Below are 19,720 nucleotides of genomic sequence, written 5' to 3' on the forward strand. Positions count from 1 at the left end.
TTTTGGGGGAAACCAAGGCACGGGCTGGGATAAGGGAACAGGCAGCTTGTGATCCAAGCCTGTGCCGTGGGTTCTGGCTCAGCCCCGCTCCCCCTCTGGGCTCTCTCCTGTTGTCACCTCCTCCCGTTAAATCCAGTGCCCCTCTGGCATCACTTTGGGCTCTAAGGAAGGAACAGGACAAAGCTGTGGAAGAAAAGCACCAGGCTGAGGTGACCAGTTCTGCTTCCCCAAGCTGGAGTCCAGCACTGGACATCGGAGAATCCCACGGGGCCCTTGGTCTCGTGCTCCAATTAATTCAAATTGGCTTCGATATGAGATAAATCCAAAGGGATCTTGGGCCAGGAGCCAGGGACAGGTTGGGCCAGCAGGTCCCTGAAGGGGCTGTGGCATTTGGGGTGCGGAGATGGGACCCGGTCCCCTCCATAGGGGGCTTTACCCCCACCTGTCACCTCTGTCCCCAGAGCCTGGCCCTAAACAAAAATAGCCCCCCCCAAATGAGGATGGGGAATAAACCACCAAAAACCTCCAAAATCATGCTGAGCATCAGGACTGGGATGAAATGGGGCCAACCCAGGTGCCAGCTGTACCCTGGGAACACAAATGTCATGGAATCATAGAATCATCGAGGTGGGAAGAGACATTCCGGACCACCCAGTCCAACTGTCCCCCAGTTTGGGGGGACACACAGGAGAGGGAGGACCCTGAGGCTGTCGGGGCCGGTGCTCCAGGGCTGGCCCCTGCTTTTGGAGATGCTGTTCCAAGCGAGCCGGTGCTGGGAGTGTCTTGACAAGTTTTGCTGCTTTCTGGGGCATTTTCACACAGACTCAGCAAAATGGTTTAGGGGAAAAAAAAAAAAAAAAACAAGTGTGAGAGAAATAAAAAAATCACAGCTGCTCTGGCACACGCTCAAAATCCCAGAGAGTTTTTGACTGAAACGTGCCAAGGGGAAAAAAATAATTCCGATAAAGTGAGAGGTAACGTCCCTTTTGCCCCCAGTTTGCCCTCTGTGGTGGAGTGGGGGATCTTTCCCTGCTGATCCCAGGATCCAAAGCCTCTCCTTGCCTGCAGGGTCCCTGCCAGCCCCTACCGCCGGCCACGCTGGTCCCCTGCCAGCCCGAATGCAGCATTCCAGCGCTGCCAGCTCCGGTGACAGCCCGGGAGGTTTTGTCCCCTCTCAGGATGCAGCAGTGGGAGCCATGTGATGCCAGCGGGCTCCCGGTGCCCATTAATTTTGCCTAATGGGAGCCTCGATGGACTCCTCGAAGGAGCTGGCTGGATGCTGGATCCGCATGCTCCTGCAGGATCTGGGTTTTAGGGAGCCACTTTGGCGCTGGGCTGATGCCATGAGGGCTTGGGGGTGCCAGGGAGTCAGTCCTGGCTTGGCAGCCCAGACCCCCCGGCCCCAAATGCCCCTGAGCAGAGCCAGCCACACCACAGGGACTGGGGACAGCACCATCCCCAGGACTCGCCCCCGGGGCTGACCTGGGGGGTTTATGGGTTTATTCTGTGCTGGTCAGAGGCTTTGCAGTGCCCCAAACACCACTGGAGGGTGACACTGCACAGCTGGAGGGCACCGTGCCCTGGGGACACTGCCCTGTGTTGTCCCCTCCATCCAGCCTGGAGCCACCCTCTCCCAGGGCTGGGAGCAGGGAGGTCCCATGGGCTCGCTCTGCCCTGCTCACCCATCACACCCAGAAATGCAGCTCCACCTCAGGTGTGCACTCTGGCAGGACCCCAGCATGGAAAAGGGGGGGTTCAGCCCCACTGTGGGGTTTGGGGGGCACAGGGAAGGGTGGCTGCCATACCACGAGTGACATCCGTGACCTGCTGTGCACGGAGCTGGGGTTGTTCCCCCTCCAAAACCCCTTTCCTCCAGCTCTCTCTGCCCTGCCCCCGATGTCTCAGTGTCTGCTCTCCTGATCTGTTCATTTTGGGCACGAGCCCCTGAGAGGGGACGATCTCCCCTCGTGGTCCCTGCCAGAGCCCCGGGCGGGCGGCCCCACTCTGCACACAGGGACTAATCCCAGTTCCTTTTAATAAATATTTGGTAACAACAATGGAAGTTTCTTTGGCCAGGGAGCTGCTGTTCTCAGCTGTGCCCAGCAGAAGCACCATCAGGAGAAGGGTTTTCATCCCAGCAGGAAGGACAGGGACCTTTCCCCTCTCTCACTGCCTCGGTTTTGAACAACAGCAGTGCTGGGATCCTCACCTGCTCTTGCTCCCACTGCAGCCCCTAAGTGAGCCCTCATGCGTGGCTCCAGGTGTCCCTTCTGGCACTGAAGTCACCCCAAGGTGACAAATTCCATCGAAGGAGGATTTCCTCTCTTTTTTGAGGGCCAGTTTGCAGAAGCACCCAGCCCCAGCCGGCTTCAGCAGGAGCTCTGCAGGCTCAGCAGCGCTCCAACCCGGCCTAACATTTCCCTGCTCAGAGAAGGATAAAACAAATTATCTCTGGTTTCCCAGCACAGGCTGCATTTCTCCTGCTGCACGAATTAGGCCACCCCAGGTCCCGTTTGCAGGGCCATCCCTTCTTTGCTGGGGATCAGGGGGGCCTGCACAGTGCCCAGATCCCCCCTCTGGCCATGGTCATGGAGCTGGGAGCTGCCTGGCGTGGAGCTCGTGTCACCCTCCAGGGCTGCCCAGCCCCACAGAACCCACAGCTGAGGGTTTATTGCCCACATAAGAAAGATCCTGAGCCATTAGAGAGTGTCCAAAGGATGGCAAGGAAGATGAGGAAGGGCTTGAGGGGAAGCCATGTGAGGAGTGGCTGAGGGCACTTGGCTCGTTCAGCTGGAGCAGAGGAGACTGAGGGGAGGCTCCTGGGGGCTGCAGCTCCTCCCGAGGGGAGGCGGAGGGGCAGGGGCTGAGCTCTGCTCTGGGACAGGGACAGGAGCCCAGGGAACGGCTGGAGCTGGGTCAGGGCTGGGCATGGAGCTCAGGGAAAGGTTCTTCCCCCCGAGGCTGCTGGGCACTGCCCAGGCTCCCCAGGGAATGGTCCCGGCCCCGAGGCTGCCAGAGCTGCAGGAGCGTTTGGACAGCGCTCTCAGGGATGCCCAGGGTGGGGTTGTTGGGGTGTCTGTGCAGGGCCAGGGGCTGCACTGATGATCCCTGAGGGTTCCTTCCAGCTCAGGATATTCTGGGATTTCTTCCCCACAGCTGATGATTTATTCCCCTCGACCATTGCCCAGCTCATTTTCCCATCCTGGCAGCTGCGTGGTTTCTGTTTGCCCAGCTAATCCAGGAAGGTGCTGCAGGTACTGGGATACACTGACAGAGGAGCCGCTGCCAGCCCCAGTTCCTCCTCCCTGCTGTGATCCTTGGCTCCACACGAGGGGTTGCTGCTGCTGCTGCCCAGCCCTGCCCAGCCAGGCAGGATGGCAGAGCCACCTGTGTCCCCAAGGGCCCCCAGCCGGGCTGGGAGCAGCCTGGGGACAGTGCAGTGACAGCGGAGGGTTGGGGGTCCCTGGGATGGGGAAGCTTCATGTTGGGACCCCTGCTCAACCCAAAGGCAGTGGGGAGCAGGATATTTCAGGCTCCAAATGCAGCTGCCCCAGGCTGCCTGAGCTCAGGGGTTTGGGGAGAGGGTGGCTGGGCTGTGGGGTGCACACCTCAGATTTTACCCCCAACATTTTCCCTTCTTGTCCACTGATTATTACCTTATTTTTATCTGGGCTGGGGTGTGCTTGGCACAGTCGTGGGGCTGTCCTGGTGTGGATGGGTGGGACAATCACAGAATCACATTAGATGAGTTGAAAGGGACCCTCAGGGATCATCAGTGCAGCCCCTGGCCCTGCACAGACACCCCAACAACCCCACCCTGGGCATCCCTGAGAGCGCTGTCCAAACGCTCCTGCAGCTCTGGCAGCCTCGGGGCCGGGACCATTCCCTGGGGAGCCTGGGCAGTGCCCAGCAGCCTCGGGGGGAAGAACCTTTCCCTGAGCTCCATGCCCAGCCCTGACCCAGCTCCAGCCCTTCCCTGGGCTCCTGTCCCTGTCCCAGAGCAGAGCTCAGCCCCTGCCCCTCCGCCTCCCCTCGGGAGCAGCTGCAGCCCCCAGGAGCCTCCCCTCAGTCTCCTGCAGCCGTACAGATGAGAACCCCTGGCACGGTGGATTTTGGCAGGTGATTCCTGTCTCACCAGTTCCCAGGTCGCCTCCCCATCCCCGAACAAGCTCAGGGATCCATGTGCTGCCGTTCCCGGTGGGATCCCAGCGCTCCCCCACCCTCGGGGAGCCGGGGGCGGCCGCTCCGCTGCCTCCCCGCGAGGAAATTGCTCCTGATGGAATCCAGCCCACATTCCGTGAGCTGCAGCGTGCGCTGCCACCCCCGTCTCCCTCGCCCTCCCTCCTGCCTTTATCTGCGAGTGCCATCGAATCCCTCCAGCAGCTCCCAGCTCCTTTTCAAATACCATTGGAGCTGCTCTGCAGGCGATTAGGATTCCAGGCACTGCGGTGCCACGGACGGCAAACACGGCATTTGCACCTTCCAGACGGAAATGTCGCCGTGTCCCCGTGTCCCTGTGTCACCGCGACCCGCAGACAGAGCAGGTTCTAATCCCCTTCATTCATCAGCTCGGCCGTGTTTGCTCCCAGCTCTGGGAGCTGCTGGTTCCTGCTCACGGATGGGGCCGTTGTGGATGAGCTGGGTCCCCAGGGAATCTGAACAGGATTGCACAGCAAGAAAATCCCCAAATCCGTGCCTGTCTGCGCCGTGGGATGGCCCTGGCCAGGTTCTCACGCAGGGATGGCTCAGGAATGGCTGGCTGGACTCAGGAGCAGGAGGGATCTCACTGTGGCCAGGGACAGCCCCTCAGCCTCTCCTGGTGCTGGCCGCGTGTCTGATCCACCGGGGTCACTCCTCAGGGTGTTGTCTCAGGAAAAAACGCTGCCTGGCATGAAGGGCGCAGGGCCACGTCCCCAGTCACCACCAGGACTGTCCCCTTGTTGGGAACTGTTGGGAAGGAAGGGGCTCACAGCACCAAAGTGGTGAAGGAGAGCACCCACACGCCAGCGTGGGCTCAGTGACCGCCCAGCAGGAGCTGCCCAGCCCCTTACCTGTGCCCAGGTGGAACTGGCAGCTGCCAGTGGTGACAACACACTGTCCCTTGGCTTGCTGGAGGCTCTCAAGGTTCTCCCCCCTCTGCTGAGCCCTGTCTCTGTTTTGAGGGATTTGCCCTTCCCAGTCCCTTTCCTGCTTCAGGGTCATGCTCAGGTGAGGTGTCAATCCCCAACATTCTCCTTCTTCCCTGTCCTCACATGCATCATGTCCACAGTAGGAACTCAAACAGCAAAGGAAGAAATTCCCCCTGTCCCCACCTTTTCCTGCTCTCCCCAGCCCAGCACTCGAGGTCCTTGGGTGTTTTTTTGGCTGCCTACTCTTGCTCCACGTCCTGGGAGTGGGATGGGAGCTGTTAGGTTGAGAGGCAAATTATGCTGGGATGCAGTGATGGCAGAGCTGATTCATCAGCCGGGGGGGTCTACAAGGTCTAATTTGGGAGGGAAGATCGCTGACGAATCCTTTAGTAACCAGGAAGACTTGGGAAACCAACTTTTCCTGGCTGAACTCCTTAATTTCCCTGCCCATCCAAGAGCTCCGATTCTACAGGATAGAGAGGCTGCCATGGTTAGGGAAGAGGTTTTAAACAGGGAATGTGTTCATAGGAAAAAGCTTAAAATTTGCTGGATCATCATTAATTGTTGGACTCGGTGATCTCACAGGTCTTTTTCAGCCTTAATGGTTCCATGGTCTCTCTCCCTGTGTTGGTCTCCAGGGGCTTTGGCCAACACCAGGATGAAGATGATGGTTTCTCCCCTAGGGAATCCAGCTGTTCCCAGCTGTTGAGAGTCTCTTCTGAAGCTCCACAGTGCTGGATGTGTTTTGCCTGCCAGAACAACCCTCATTCCTTGTGCCCTCCACAGGGACCAGGAGCAGCTTCTGGAATGTTCCTGCTGCCATGATGCTGAATATGGCTGAACGTGGCTCTGGGGCATGAAGGAATTTCCCCAGCTTGATCTTGTGGGAATTGGCTCAGGCTGTCAGCTGCCAGGCAGGGAATTCCAGCCCCTCTGGCAGCCTCAGGGGCTGGAGGAGACACTCAGGGCTGGGCTCTGGGCACTCCTGGCTGTTCCCACATCGCCAGAGGGGCTCTGGGGTGGGGGGAACTGTAACGGAATGGGGCTGGCAGGAGGGTTTTGGGGAGTGACAGTGCTGGAGGTGAGAACAGGCCTGGCACCCAGCCAGCATTATTAGTGTCTCCCTTCCACAGGCAACAAATCCGCCCACATCCTCCATGGAAGGAAAAACTGTTTGGAAACAAGACCTGTACCTGGCACACGGATCCAGAGACGCTCTCCTGGTGCATCTCCCTGCACCCCACGGCCTCGGCAGGATAGGCAGCAGTGCCCAAGAGTCCACAGCTCTGTTATGACCATCCCCATCATCCTGTCCCCTCCCCTGCTCGTCATTCCGGCAGCAGCTCCCGGATCCTTGGATACGCGAGAGGGGCGGAGGTCGCTGCGCCCTGCCTCGCTCTGTGAATTATTAATCCAGCAGGAGACAGCTTGGACTGGGAAATCTTCCTCACCAGCCAGCCCCCAGCAGGCAGGAACACTGGGAATGGGTTTTCCAGGCTGTGCTGGGCGAACTGGCCAGGGACTGAGTGACCTGGGCCAAGCGTGGTCCAGCCTGTCTGGTGTCCTGTCTCTGCTCCGCCTGCACATCATGCGGAATTCAGGGCTGCTCTTGTTCTGCTCCAGCTTCTCTGCTCTGCTCTGGGGTAAATCCTGGATCAAACCTTGGGGTCCTCCTGGGAAAGGCCTGAGCACGGGGTGGGGGTGCTGCAGAGCAGAGGGTGCTCCCACGGGCTCTGAGCCCAGCTCCCAGCACAGGGGTCCTGGTGTGGGGCAGGTACCAGGGGGAGTCAGCAGGGGACAGATGGACTCAGCCCCCTCAGATCAGTGCTCTCCCCTCCCTCCCAGCAGCCTTGGAACAGCCCCTGCCAGCCCCCAGCCTCACCTGCACTATCCAAGCATCCCACCCCAGCACCCCACTGACAGAGGAGGGAGCAGGAAGGGCAGTGTGAGGCTCCAGGCTGGCATGGCCTGTGCCACCTCACCTCTGCTGACAGCTCCGGCCACCCCGGTGACCCCAATGTGTCTGGTGTCCTCCTGTCACTATGTGTTTGTGTCCCTGCTCCCTGCAGGCTGTCCCCAGCCCCCTCTGCGGGGAACAGCCAGGGCTGCAGGCAAAGGGAAGCTACTGCTGATGCTGTGTTTTCCCAAGCCGTCGGCTCTGGTGCTGTCTTCTAAGCAGATTAAACTTGGATCCCAGCCCCATGATCAGCTCACGGAGCTGCTGGGAGGCAGAAAAGGAGTTTTGGGAGTTTTTCAGAGTCTGGGGAAGCAGGTGGGAATTTTGTATGCTGAGGGTGGGCAGGCTCTGGTCACAGGGTGCCCAGAGCAGCTGTGGCTGCCCCTGGATCCCTGGCAGTGTCCCAGGCCAGGCTGGACGGGGCTTGGAGCAGCCTGGGACAGTGGAAGGTGTCCCTGCCCATGGCAGGGGACGGAATGGGATGATCTCTAGTGTCCTTTCCAACCCAAACCATTCCATGATCTGATCCTTGGCTCTGAAAGGTGCAGGTGCAGAGATGCTGATGCTGGAGCTGGGGTCACCCAGGGTATTGAAGGCGTTTGTGGGGAGCAGCACCTCTGCTCCGATCCCAGGAGCCTGGCGGACACATCCACATTGGCCACAGGCTGGTGCCATCGAGCTGAGCTGTCCCTGGGCCACGTCCAGGCCCTGCTCCACCTCAACAAACAACAAATGCTCAGCCCTGTCCCTTCCCATAAACCTCCCCAAGGCTTCATCCACTGAAGCCCCCAGACACCTCTCACTGAGAGAAAGAGAGGTGGGTGCTGAGGTGCATCCAATACCCAAGGCAGCATCTCAGAGCTCCCCACGTCTGACACAAACTGCTAAAGCTTCGTTAAACTTTGGGAGTAACACCACCGTCACACCACTGCTGTCATTAATCCTCACTAATTGTTTCCATAATTAAAAGCCCCATTGTGTCTTGTCTCTCCAACATGATTTATCAGATGGGGAGCACTCTTGCATGAATGATGCACGGCTGGTGGGAGGACATCTGCTCTGGGCTGCCTGCATGGAGGGGAAGTGCATGGGGGCTGCTCCCTCCCCCAGCCCTCCCTGCATCTCAGCCTCTTCAACCCCAGGATGAAATCCCCATCCTTCAAGACATCCCTTGGCTTCCTGGAGCTCAGGGAAAGGTTCTTTCCCCCGAGGCTGCTGGGCACTGCCCAGGCTCCCCAGGGAATGGTCCCGGCCCCGAGGCTGCCAGAGCTGCAGGAGCGTTTGGACAGCGCTCTCAGGGATGCCCAGGGTGGGGTTGTTGGGGTGTCTGTGCAGGGCCAGGGGCTGCACTGATGATCCCTGAGGGTTCCTTCCAGCTCAGGAGCTTCCACAGCTGATCAACATCAGGAATGGGATTGTTTCAATCCTTTGTGCAAAGCTCCTGGCCTTTGATCCCCAAGTGAGCTGCAGCTGAGGACAGAACTCACTCCTGAGTGAAAGCAGCAAGAGAGGAGCCCCCTCCTCCCCCGGGAGCGTGGGAGGGCTGGGGTCGGTGTCAGCTCTGCCTCTGCTGGGAACTGCATCAAAAACCCGAAACGAGGTGGGAAGAGCTGCTCTTTGCTGGGGATGAACGAGGTGAGCCTTGGATCCTGTCCCTCTCTTGGAGACCCTGGAGCCCGTGAGGCGCCTGGCTGGAAGTGCAGCAGAAGACTCAAACCAGGACAGTTCCGTGGCTGGTGTGGGCATGAAACCTCCTTAGCTGGAGGCTGCTCCTGATAAGGCATTTTTGGTGATAAAGCTGGGAGCTGGAAGTCACAGAATCTGAAAGGTTGGAAAACCCCTCTGAGATCATCGAGTCCAACCACTGCCAGGCCCACCTGTGTCACCAAATGCCACCTCTCTGGTCATTTATCAGCAGTCCCTGAGGTCGCAGCAGCACCCACTGAGCTCTGCAGGGATGGGGCAGGAGCTGGGAGCTCCTGGAAGCAGCAGTGGCATCGAGAGGGTGATGCTGAGCCAGCCAGGGTCCCTTGGGAGCACAGCAGTGACCTGTGGCCTCTCCTGCCTCTCCACACTTCCTGGGGCTGGGATGTGGGCACACAGCAGGAGCAGGAGTCACCTGCTGTGGGCAGAGAAGCACCCACGGCTCTCTCAGGGAGGTCCCTGGGGAGAAAGGGGTATCACAGCAAGGAGGGGACAGGTGACAATCTACACTCCCACCCTTTTTGGTGCCCTGAACGGGCCACAGGTGCCTCTTCCCCTACAGGCAGAACCAGGGCCAAGAAACTCAGTGCAATCATGGAATGGTTTGGGTGGGAAGGGACCTTAAATCCCATCCAGTGCCACCCCTGCCATGGGCAGGGACACCTTCCACTGTCCCAGGGTGCTCCAAGCCCCATCCAACCTGGCCTTGGACACTGCCAGGTGTCACATCCACGTGTGTTTTGAACACTTCCAGGGATGGTGATTCCTGGACAGCCCCTTCCAATGCTTTACAGCCCTTTCAGTGAAGGAATTTTCCCAATATCCAACCTAAACTTGGCCCAGCCCGAGGCCGTTCCCTCTCCTCCTGTCCCTGTTCCGTGGGAGCAGACCTGGACAGAATCCCAGACTGGTTTGGGCTGGAAGGACCTTAAAGCCCATCCAGTGCCACCCCTGCCATGGGCAGGCACACCTCCCACTATCCCAGGCTGCTCCAAGCCCCAATGTCCAGCCTGGCCTTGGGCACTGCCAGGGATCCAGGGCCTGCCCACCCTCCCAGGGAACAATTCCTTCCCAATATCCCATTTAAACTACCTCTCTTTCAGTTTAAAACCATTCACTACACACTCCTATAAATAACCTGTCTCCAGACTGGCCCATCCTTGCCCCCTGGGGGCTCCTCTGAACCCCCCTCGAGGGCACAGGCACCAGGAGGTCACACACTGGCACTGACCTCATCCCTCTTTCCCTCTGTGGGGTGGGGATGGGAACCATCCATGGCTCCCAGGCTCCCCCGTCACCTCCCATTTTCCTAAGCTAATATCCTGCAGCATCTTTAAATGAAATCTGAACAAAACCAGCGAGTTTTGGGGCACGAACGGCTGAGGATAATCAGACCTGAAAATGGCTCTGCCTTGTGGGGTGAGTCACACCTCATTATGTGCATATTAATGCTGCTCTTCCCAGCTGTGCTTCCAAGAGCTCTCACTGGGCTCGAGCTGGAAAGGCACTGGGAGAGAGGCACAGCTCAGTTCCACAGGACTGTTTGCAGTGGGGGTCTGGCCTGCTGGATCCCACTTTTCCCTCATTTTTCCGTCCCTTTTCCCTCACTTTTCCCACAGTGTGACACACAACGAATCTCCAGGCCTCAGCTGGACGCCAGCCCAGCCATGGCATCTGCTGTAGCACCAGTTCCTCCCCGCCACCCAACTGTGACCAACAGCTCGGAGACGCCAACAAGGGCAGCAGCACAAACATGGGCTCAGAGCCTTTGGAAAACGTCAACATTCTCAGCACTCACCGGCCAAAAATATCTGGGCTGGGAATTGTGCAGCTCTGAGGGGGTGGTTCCATGCCCAGAGACGCTGGTGCTGGCCAGAGTGCTCTGTCCCTGCTGTCACCACCTGCTCCCAGTTACACACCTGGCTGGAGCCCTCCTCGGGGGTAAAAAGCTGCTTAGCTGGTCCAAGGCATCTTTGGGCTCCCAGATCTCGATAATCCACAGGGAGCAAGGGCAGCGCTGATGAAAATCCCTCCCTGGCATCGGCAAAACCCCAAAGGGCAGCTCGAGACACGGGGCCGGTCCCTCCCTGCACGCCCCCGGGCGAAGCAGAGCCAGCACCCGCCCTGTCCCTGCCCCACCCCGTGCTGTGTCCCCAGGAAGGCACAAAGTCATTCCCCAGGCACCCAGGACTGGGCACCTCACCCCAAATCCATGTCACTTTGGGAGATGAGCAGATGTGGGGACAGATGTTTGTCCCCTGCCCCTGCAGCTGTCAAACCGGCTGGGTTTGGGGCAGCTGGAGCTGCCCAGCAGCACAGGAGAGCCCTGGGCACGGGCTGGGGCTGGCACTGAGCTCCCCGGGGACACATCCCAGCCTCCCTCATCCCTGCCGCTGTCACAGCGGGAAGATAAAGCCGGGATTATCCCCGGGAGCTGTCAGCAGCTGCAGGCAGGGACCTCACACAGGGGACAGCAGCGGGAAGGGCTGGATCACCACCGCAGGCTGAGCAGGACACAAAATTACCCCAAATTACCCCAATCCCGTGAGGACGGCCCTGAGGGCTCCCAAAGCTTTCGAGGAATGGCAGCAGCACCTGCCTGCTCCTCCTGCTGGTGGCTCTACTGGTTTTACTGGGACCACGCCAGGCACAGGGGCTCCCAGTCCCCTGCTTGGCTTTCCACGCTGTGGGAGCGGTCGGGCACAGAAGGTGGGGTTGGAGGAGGCAGGGGCTGGCTCAGGGGGTGGCTCAGGGGGTGCTCGGTGCCTGCCCCTCACTGCTGGAGTGGTGGATCAGAGGATGAATCCCTCCAGGAATAACTCCTGGAGGGGCAGGAGGCTGAACGGGAAAGAGAAGCCCAGCGAGAAGTGTCGTGGTTTCACGTTTTCCCAAAGACGTGGAACCCTTGTGACTAAAATCGTGACCCATAAAGATGATTTTGCTGCGAAGGAATGCTTTGAATTCCTTTTTTTTTTTTTGCTAGGAAAGAAACTCCTGCTCTCACGTTAAGCCTCACAGTTAATATTTAACCTCGCTCTTTCCAGCTGGGGCTGCAGCAGCCGAGCACGTCCCCCCTCCCACAGCCCCCCCCGACCCCCAGCAGTCACTGAAAGGACAAACCGGAGCAGTTTGTCCTCTGCTCCTCACAGGAAAAAGCCAAATGCTCCTTCCAGCCCCGGGGCAGCGTTGGAATGGGGCTCCTGCCCCTCTCAATTACCGGCCTTGCGCAGCCGACAGCGATTGCTGCTCCCCTCTGGCTGAGCACAGCCTGGCTAATCCAGGGCTCCAGCCTAATCAGGCTCTGACCAGGGCACAGAGCCAACAGCCCGAGGAGGAGACGATGCCGAGGAGCCCCAGCCCCGGGGGACCCCCCTGCCACCCCCCTGTCCCAGCCCTGGGACCCCCAGCCCTCCCTGCTGCCCACACCAGGCCCAAGGTAACCCGCCCCCAGCTCCTAATTGGATTTGTTCATGCTAATTACGATCGTTTTCGCCTCAATTAAGCCATTTGTTTCCCACACAGCTCCCTCGGCGCAGGTCTGAGCCCTGTGCAGGCTGCTTGGGCCACGAGTCCTCGGTGCTCCCCGACTGTCAGGGTCACCTCTGCTCAGCCCTCAGCCCCCCTCAAGGTCCCCGCTCATCTCCTCGTCCCCAAACACGGCACTAACCCCTCGATTTCCCTCCCTCTCCCCGTTCCCCCTCCTTCCCATCCTCCCACAGCAGCCACCTGGCTCTTTGGTGGCCCTTGCCGAGGCCCTGGTGTCACCCTCAAAGCCACCGAGACCAAGCAGGCCCTGGAGGTCAGGAAAGGGCAGAGCTCAGCTCTGGGACCCCCATCCTGCGTGGTTCCCACCATCCCAAGCCCAGGAAATGCGGCCTGGAAAAGCAGCAGCTGAAGAGTTCCAGGGGGTGCAGAGGTGGAGGGAGGGAATCTGCTCCTTGTCCAGGGACTGAGGGGAAGGGTAAGGGGGAATCACACCAAATCTGGGCCTGGATGATACCCAGAGTTGTGCCCAGGGGCAACAGAGGCTCAGCTGGGCACATCCCACAGCCTTTCCCTAGAAAAGAAGATGCCAAGGAGGGCTCGGTGTGTCTCCATCCAACCGGAATTCAATTATCTGCTCCATCAGGCTGCTCCTGGCACCTTCCAACCCCAAACCAAGGGGGCTGCAGCCACCCTGTGTCCCTGTGCTCTGTCTCCTCACACTCCAGGGGAAAACTGGCAAAAAACCCCACAGGCCAGGAAGGAAGAACAGGAACGTGGAGAGGGAGGGAAGGGATGCTCAGAGGTGCTGCATGGATTGGGCAGGACAGACTCTCCATCCCTGCCCTGCTTCACCCAGACTTGGAGACGGGCCAAAAGCATCACACAGATCCCATCCCATGGCTGCAGCCCCACTGAATGGCCCCAAACAGCCTTTTAGCCCCAAAGCTGCATTTCTGGGATGTACCAGCCTCATCCTCCTGCAGAGGGATGTGACCCACGTGCACACAGCATTTTGGGCAGCTCAGTGGTGACACTCCTGAGGCCACCAACAGCCAGTGCCAGCCTCAGGCACGCCCCAGGTGACTGGGCACCGCTCCAGGCTGAGCCTTCACCCACTGAAGGGCCATCATCCCCCTCCTCCTCCTCACAAATGGGCACTACCCACCCGCTGGGGCTGGACTCGGAGGATGACCTTGGGATCAAACAGCTCTGCAGCTACTTTTGATTCCACCAGGCCATTTACTTCCTCCATGCTCAGCTGAGGAGGTCTTTTCTTCCTAAATCAGGACTGGGCAGCTTTGGGTGTGGCCAGAATTGATTTGCAGGTGAGCTCAGAGGCAGATTTAGGGCTGTTTCCTTCCTCACCACATTTAACATCATCACTCTGCAGCCTGACCCCCAAGCAAGGAGCCAAGCCTGCCTTCCCCATCCCCACATCCAGGGCTCCTAAAGTTCAGGAGCAAGAGGAAAAGCCAGCCCAGGTTCCAGAGAGAGCCCTTGCCCGGCTTTGTGCCCCTGAAGGATGTTTTATCAACACCTGCTGCAGAGAAGGGGAGAGCTCTTGAACACCAACAAGGAGCGCCTGAATTAATGCTGAGCCCGGTGTAACATCCAGGAGCTGCAGGATCAGCTCCTTTGTCAACCTCTAATAAAAAAAGATCTCGCTGTTACTCAGCAGTAATGAAAGCAGAGCTGTTGTGGCTGCAGATAACACCAAGGATGAGGCACTGCAGCTTTAGGAATGCTTGAGTTTCACCACTCAGGGCTGTTAATGGTGCACAAATAACCAACCTGAGAGAAAAATAGCCCTGCTTGGCCCAAGCCATGCCCTGCTGGAGCAGAGGCACCAGGAGCCAGTGCTGGATCTCTGGGCAGAGCTGTAAAGCAAATTTTAGAGGGCTAAGGAGGAGTCCAAGGGCTGCAGCTCCAGGAGAGGTGTCCTGAGCCAGCCACTGGTTTAAAGCCCCAGAATTTCCACCTTTAAGTGGTTCACTGGTCAGAGAAGGCCTCGGAAACATCAGGGTAATCCAGCAGGAACAGCCACAGCAGGGCTGCTTCTGACAGGCAGCACAACCTTTAATTAACCAGACATTGAGACCTCTGATCCCAGCAGGGTCTGGCAGCCAGGACCCCTCCCTCCTCCTTACCTGCCTTCAGCCTCCCTGGGATTTCAAACTCCCACTCCTTCCAGCAGTCCACAGGAACTGGGACACGAGCAAAACCTCATCTCCTCTGTCCCTTAGAGGGTTTGTGCTCCTTCAGAGGCTTTGGCTGTGGCATGGGACGAGCACAGACATCATCACAGGCATTTCTGAGCTGGCCTGGCCCACCCTGGCTAAACCAAACCGAGGGCTCAGCTCGTTCAGCCCCAACAGCCCTGCTGGAGGGTGCCACGGTTCATTTCAGCACTCGGAGCATTGTCAGTCCCAGTGGATTCCCACACAAAGGCAGCTCCAGGCAGCGGTACCAGACACAGCCTCCAGGCATGCCCTGAGCAAGGGATCCAACCCCCCCCTTGCCCCTGAGCTGTTCCTGTTCCCTCACCCACATTTGGAGGAGTTGCTGCTCTTTGCAGCCTCAGATTTTGGGACTTGATCCAGGCAACAGCTCCAGCACTGGGCACCCTCAGGTCTTTCCAGAGTTCTGGGTCACATTCAGGCACTTCCTGATCCAAACCTGCTTTTCCAGACCCCAAAAATCCCTGTTTCCTCAGAGGATCCTTCTAGGATGTGTGTAGAGGGAGAAGGTTCTGTGCACAACTCTGGGGTAAAGCAAATAAATACAAATTGAAAACCTCAGAGTGCTCACTGAAGAACACAGCCTCGGGGTTGAATTCCTTGGTTTATTCCAAGGGGTTATTCCAGTGTTTTTGGGGATGCCAGAAGGGAGGGAAATTCCCTGGAGGGGACGCCAGGGAGCAGCCTGGGGGTGTCCAGGCTCAGGGACTACCCCATGGAAACCCCCAGTGCTGCCCAGCCTCACTCTGCACCTTCACATCTCCCCTTCCCATCACATTCCAGCACTCCCAGAGCCATCCCCCTCTCCCAGGCCCCCTGAGGGATCAGAGGGAAAGGTCCCCCTGGCAGCCCCACACCCTGTCCCTGCCAGCTCCAGGTACTGACAGCCAACAGAGCCCAGCTGACGTGAAAAAATAGGGTGATTTTATTACAAACTTCAGAAAAAGGAAACAAACAACACAAACACAGCATTTACTGGACATCTCCGTCAGGGACACGGCTGTCCCAGGGAATCAGGCACTTTGCAGCCCCAGAAGGTCCAAGTGCACAAGTCAGGCTTCCTGGTTTTCCTGGAAAACAGCAGATTTGCCCCATAGCCCTGCCTGCCCTCACTGCCACTGGGCACAAACCAACCTCCTGCCCCTCTCCTCACCTCTGCTCCCCTGCCAGCCAGGCAGGGCAGCAGCTTCCTGGGGATTAGGAGGGTATCCAGCAGTGCTTTGGGACCAGAGCAGTGAGGGACCCCATGGAAGTTGCTTGTGGTGAAGAATTTCCCACAAATCCTCCCTATTTCCAAATACTGTAAATTTACAAAACTGCAAAATATCCAGGCCAGGGAGTCACAATGGGCTTGTGGCAACCTGCTGGCAGTGGCCCTGGGTCAGAGGTGCCACAAGGGGCTCAGCTGGCACTGCTGCCACACCCTGGTGACAATGCCTAGGCACTGGGCACACCCAGCACCACCCCACCAACACCTGGGCACTGAGGCTGTGTCCCTGCACAGGGACTGGAGCACTCCAACCCTTTCCCTTGGCAGCAGAGCTCTGTGACACAGGCTCAGGGCCTGGGGACATCCAGGGGACTTGGGACACCTCCCCTGTGCCACACTCAGAGGGTGGGACTGTCCCAGGAGTCCTTACCCCATCCTGGTACAAACTGGTGTCACAGGCTGTGTCACTGCTCGCTGTCATCCTCACTGCTCCCAGCGGCTCCTGGCTTCCAGGCATCACCACTGGCCACATCTGGAGCATCTTCCCCACTGCTGGCCACAGCTGGATCCTCTGCTCCCAGCTCTGGGGGCAGCACAGAGCCCTGGGGGTGGTGGGGCAGAGGGACATGGTCAGAGGGCAGCTCCGGGGAAGGGCAGCACAAAATCCATAAGGAATTCATGGAATTCAGATTAGAGCAACCCCAGACCTCCCTCCTCCCACAGCCAAGGGCTGAGGTGCATCCTTCCAGCCTGGGATCAACGCTGTCCCTGGGAACGGAGCAGGAACACCCACCCGGACAGCCGAGGGCTCCAGCATGGTGATCCCACCCTGCTCCTCCAGCTCCAGGTCGGTGTCGTTTTGGGACTGGTACTCGTCACTGTCCAACTCCACCTCCGAGGGCTGGGGAGGAAAGAGGCCGAGGGAGGGTGTGAGGAAGGGACAGCATCAGGAAGGACACACCAGCCCCATCCCAACAGCACCAGGAGCCACAGCCAAGGGTGACAGAGGCGCTGCTTTGCAGGGACATTGACCAAAGGGAAACCTCGGGGAGGAGTGGGGCACCCCCAGCTCTCAGCCAGCGCTGGGGTGAGGGGCAGGTGCTCCTTGTGTTGGAAACAATAAAACTTCCAAATGTTTTGTCTCTCTAGTTAGGCTTGGCTCGACTTTGCCTTGGGGAAAGGAATTCTCTTCGGTTTTTTAGGAGATGCTCTAAGGAGATGGGCTTAACATACCAGCAGACTGGGAGTAGCCCAAAGAGACCCAGAAAGACAGAAGGCCATCAACAGAACATCAGTGGCCATCTATGAACCTCTACCCTCAGAGGCCGCCTCTGGCAGAGCTGGAGACATCTGGTTTGGAAAGGACTGATGAGAAAATTGAAGCGTGAAGATCTAATTAGCATCAGGGGCAAGGAGATTCGGATCCAATGGGAATCCAGGTGGGAAACTGCGTCCCCTGGTCCATGGGAATGAAGAAACCCTGATGTCCATCCCTGTGGGCTCCCTGCTCCCCAGGTTGGGACTCCTGGCTGCAGGTTGCTCAGCTCTGGACCAATGAACTTTGAACCAGTGCATCTCTGTGGGTTTTGACTGTATAAAGTTTGGGGGAAAATCCTGCAAAACATGTGTGTTTGGAATATTTTCCTTGGCACATCCTGGCCAGGAAATAAAGTAATGCCTGATTCTCTATCACTTCAAATATAGTGCTAGGGGGTTTTCTTTTCTCCCCCATTTTCAGTGACACTTGGACACCCTCAAAGAGGGGATAGGGATGGAAACCTCTGCAGGCTCCTCCACAGGGACACTCCCAGAGCATCCCAAGCCCACACAGAGGCCAAACCAATCTTGGAACTGCTCAGCAGCCACAACCTCTCACCTCATACGTGCGGTCTTCAGAGTCATCCTCTGGAAAATCCCTCTCCAGCACCACCAACCAGGACTCCTGCTTCTCCAGAGCCACATCATCCCTCTTCCTCTTGCTGGCTTTGCTGGCTGGGCTGATCAGAGCCTCCCGGATCTCTGCAGGGATTCCCAGGAGGCACAATCACCACACCCAGAACAAACACAGCGCTTTTCCCAGCTCCCTGCAGGAATTCCATGCTGTGCTCTTCCCAGCTGCAAAGCCCCCTGCTGTTCCAGGAGGCCCCAGCTCTTACCCTTGGACACGTTGCTCTGGCCCCAGTCCGTGGGGAGGTAGCCCAGGAAGTTCTGGATGCTGGTGGGAGTCACGGAGAGCAGGAGGCGCAAGAGTTTCCCCCGGCGCTTCCTGGCCAGGAGTCCAGGCCTGGTGGGGGACTGGGATGGGGGCCGGAGTTTGCTCCTGATGGCCTCAACAGGGAACACCAATCCAGTGCAGGTGGATGCTTTCTGAAGGAGCTTCAGCTGCAAAGAGAGGTCCATCAGTACATGCGAGAACTTCCAGGTGTTTAAAGTCCTCAGGGAAGGCCTTAAACTCTGCTCTGTCCCAGTGTGGAGCTGAAACTGGGACCAGCTTCAGCCAGGACCTGTTGGGTTGTACCTCATTCCCAAACCCCTCCCATTTCTTCTGGCCCACAGAGGGAGAGAAATGGGAATGCTGCAGCCAGCAACAGCAGAAGGGGAGTAAGGCAATGCCAGGCTAGGCTGAGGAGAAAAAGTTGGGATAGGGAGGAAAGCAGAGGAAAAATCATGGAATGGTTTGGGTTAGAAAGGACCTTTAAGAACATCCCATTCCCACCCCCTGCCATGGGCAGGGACACCTCCCACTGTCCCAGGCTGCTCCAAGCCCCAATGTCCAGCCTGGCCTTGGACACTGCCAGGGATCCAGGGGCAGCCCCAGCTGCTCTGGGCACCCTGTGCCAGGGCCTGCCCACCCTCCCAGGGAACAATTCCTTCCCAATATCTAATAATGTGAAAAGACTGAAAGAAATGAGAATGTCTGGCAGGAGAACCCCAGAAACTGCCAGTGTTGAGGTTTTAACCACCTCCTGCCCAGCCTCGACATCACTCACCGGGTACTTGACAAAGCTGAGCTGAAGGACCTGGCCCAGGAACCTGCTGGAGAAGGAATCGCTGCTGGTGGGTGGCCTCATCTGGAGAGAGAGAGAAAGATCAGAGCCTCCAGCCCAGCTCTGAGAGTGCCCCCAGCAGAAGCCACCCCTTGGGCAGCTGCAGTGCCCTGACCTGCTCTGGGCTGGGCTTTGGGGGCTGCTCCATAGAATCCAGACTAGACACAAACCTGGCTTAGAGCACGCTGGGGGCCTCAGGGTATTTATGGGTCCTGGTCCATCTGCTCCTCGTTACCCTGAGGAGCTGCTGGCTCTGCTAATTGGTGGGGCAGCCCAGGGCCCGCAGGTGGGGGCTCCCCTGCTGTCAGCACTGGGGTCTCAATCAAGGGCTCTCAGTTAGGGGGTCGTTGTCTCTCAGTTTGAGGTCTCCCCCTGGAGCTTGCCAAGGCTCTGATTTGAGATCTCTCCCTTTGCTGTGGGTGCCTGGGAATCCCAAAAAACCTCCAAGAAAACCCCAAAACCCCTTCAGCTTTTTTGGGGACCACTGACTCAATTTTTGGGGTGTCCCCCAGGTGTGAGTGGGAATTCCCACCTGGTCCTGGGGGGTGTCCTGGGTGCAAAGAGCTGAAGGTGATGAGATGCCAGAACCTGCCCTGCTGAGCCCCCCAGGGATGGGAGAAGCTGGATCCCAGGTGAGGGGAGACCCCTCTGCATCTGCCCTGCTCCATGCCCACACAGAGACGGAGCTGCTTTTCCTTTCTGCATCATTTTCCCGGCAGGATCCATCCTAAAGCCACCATTATCCCCTGGACAGTGGAGGAGCTTCCTAAGCTGGGGGGAGAGTGACAGGAAACCTCTCTCAGCTCTGCCCCTGCCCCGCTGCACGGGGGGACGGGCAAAGCTGCGAGAGCAGCTCCATCCTCCTCATCCTCCCACCCGCAGGATGCACGAAACCTCTTCCCCCCGGCCTGGGGCCTGCCTGGGGCTGTTCCCCCTCATTCCCAGCCCAG

At 58.4% G+C, this 19,720-nt stretch overlaps 2 protein-coding genes across 7 annotated transcripts in view; both read right to left on the reverse strand.

Annotated features, from left to right (window-relative positions):
- LINGO3 (leucine rich repeat and Ig domain containing 3) overlaps positions 1 to 10,815 on the reverse strand; it is a 35,964-nt gene extending 25,149 nt beyond the window's left edge. Inside the window, exons 1-2 of one of the 5 annotated variants that reach the window (XM_068997248.1) lie at positions 4,136 to 4,242; positions 2,210 to 2,421 (exon numbers count right to left, since the gene is read on the reverse strand). The gene's annotated coding sequence lies outside the window, so the exon portion shown is untranslated. Of the gene's footprint in view, positions 1 to 2,209; positions 2,687 to 4,135; positions 4,243 to 6,322; positions 6,353 to 10,709 lie in introns of those variants that run through there. The other 4 variants (XM_068997249.1, XM_068997251.1, XM_068997247.1 and 1 more) reach the window with 4 other exon arrangements.
- Positions 10,816 to 15,415: 4,600 nt separating this feature from the next.
- LOC138099754 (uncharacterized) lies at positions 15,416 to 18,941 on the reverse strand. 2 transcript variants are annotated; one of them, XM_068997232.1, is made up of 7 exons: positions 18,886 to 18,941; positions 18,714 to 18,794; positions 17,880 to 18,105; positions 17,600 to 17,742; positions 16,517 to 16,624; positions 16,154 to 16,325; positions 15,416 to 15,583 (listed from the first exon to the last, which is right to left on the reverse strand). In XM_068997232.1, the coding sequence occupies exons 1-6, from the start codon at positions 18,916 to 18,918 to the stop codon at positions 16,188 to 16,190; spliced, it is 729 nt and encodes a 242-aa protein (XP_068853333.1). In that variant the 5' UTR covers positions 18,919 to 18,941; the 3' UTR covers positions 15,416 to 15,583; positions 16,154 to 16,187. The 2 variants fall into 2 exon arrangements, with proteins under 2 accessions (XP_068853333.1, XP_068853335.1); XM_068997234.1 differs by lacking the exon at positions 16,517 to 16,624.
- Between the last annotated feature and the right edge of the window lie 779 nt (positions 18,942 to 19,720).

Source organism: Aphelocoma coerulescens, chromosome 28 (genome assembly GCF_041296385.1).
Source record: "Aphelocoma coerulescens isolate FSJ_1873_10779 chromosome 28, UR_Acoe_1.0, whole genome shotgun sequence".
NCBI classification, from domain to species: Eukaryota; Metazoa; Chordata; class Aves; order Passeriformes; family Corvidae; genus Aphelocoma; species Aphelocoma coerulescens.